The sequence below is a fragment of the Trichoderma citrinoviride genome (assembly GCF_003025115.1).
Source record: "Trichoderma citrinoviride strain TUCIM 6016 unplaced genomic scaffold BBK36scaffold_250, whole genome shotgun sequence".
In the NCBI taxonomy this organism is placed as follows: domain Eukaryota; kingdom Fungi; phylum Ascomycota; class Sordariomycetes; order Hypocreales; family Hypocreaceae; genus Trichoderma; species Trichoderma citrinoviride.
This window is the reverse complement of record NW_020194958.1, coordinates 1-1169: the sequence shown is the minus strand read 5'-3', so window position 1 is coordinate 1169 and position 1169 is coordinate 1. Positions and strand designations below refer to the sequence as shown.

General features: G+C 52.2%; 1 protein-coding gene across 1 annotated transcript; it reads right to left on the bottom strand.

The window, feature by feature from the left end:
• Positions 1-212: 212 nt before the first annotated feature.
• BBK36DRAFT_1131486 (P-loop containing nucleoside triphosphate hydrolase protein) lies at positions 213-1148 on the bottom strand (the record flags this gene model as incomplete). Its single annotated transcript, XM_024891983.1, has 3 exons — positions 213-438; positions 550-1014; positions 1087-1148. Coding segments are annotated over 3 exons (753 nt in total), but the record flags the coding sequence as incomplete, so codon positions are not given.
• Between the last annotated feature and the right edge of the window lie 21 nt (positions 1149-1169).

Sequence of the window (1169 nt, the reverse complement as noted above, 5' to 3'; positions counted from 1 at the left end):
GAGGTCGTAATCATAGTCTGATGGACTTAAGAGAGTATATTTCTCGGTGTTTGTATTGCTATATATGCCTTGGTCATCTGTCAGGGGTCAATATCGCCATGCTTTTCAGATCCAGAGCCAACAACCCGGCATCATTCCATGTACGTATATAACCATCAACAGCAGATAGACACATCAACGAGCATGGTGTAGGCAAAAAAAAAGCAAAGCAATCAGCCGCGATAATAAGAGTACAACCTCGCCAACTCCGTCGTCTCCCCAGCAAGCAACTCTTCCGGCTCCCCGTATTCCAGCAGTTTGCCATCCCCCAGAAGAGCAACCTTGTCGTATCGTCGGATGTGTTCCAGCCGATGCATGACTGCGAGGACGGTGCATCCGGCGTCTTTGAAGTCTGTGTCAATGATTTGCTGCATGATTGCTTCTGTCTCTGTGTCGACGCTGGAGCAACTGTTAGCAAAGCATGACATACAAAGGTAGATGGGACGAGATACGCAGAGAGGGGGATGTGAAGTTGAGCTCCCGGGATCGAGTGCCATGTAAATATTTTACCTGCTCATTGCTTCATCCAAGACCAGGATCCTGCTCCTCTTCAACATGGCCCTCGCAAAACAGAGCAACTGCTTCTGTCCACTCGACCACGACTCCAAGTTACCCTCCCCGTCAATGCCCCCCTGCTCATCAACGATCGCCTTCAGCCGCACACGCTCAAGAGCACGTACGACCTCCTCGTCAGAAGCACCATTCAGGGGATCAACGTTGAAGCGTACAGTGCCTGGCAAGAGGAACGGATCCTGAGGCACAACGTTGATGCGCGAGCGTACTTCTGCGTGGCTGAGCGTGGAGAGGTCGACGCCGTCTATGGAGATGCTGCCTTCGACGATTTCGGTCATTTGCAAGAGCGATAGGATGAGAGAGGTTTTGCCGCTGCCTGTTCGGCCGCATATGGCAACGTGCTCGCCGGGCTTGATTGATAGGGTTATGCCGTTCAATACCGGTTGGGAATTTGCCGCGGTACTGGATGTGTGAGTCAACTGCTAGGTAAGCAATGTCTTCGTGAGGACGCCAGACTGAGAACAAGTTACTGACCCGTACGATGCGGTCCAACCCGCAAAATCAATAGCACCAGAGTGCGGCCATGTAGCAGGCACATAAGCCCCCTTCTCATCCCG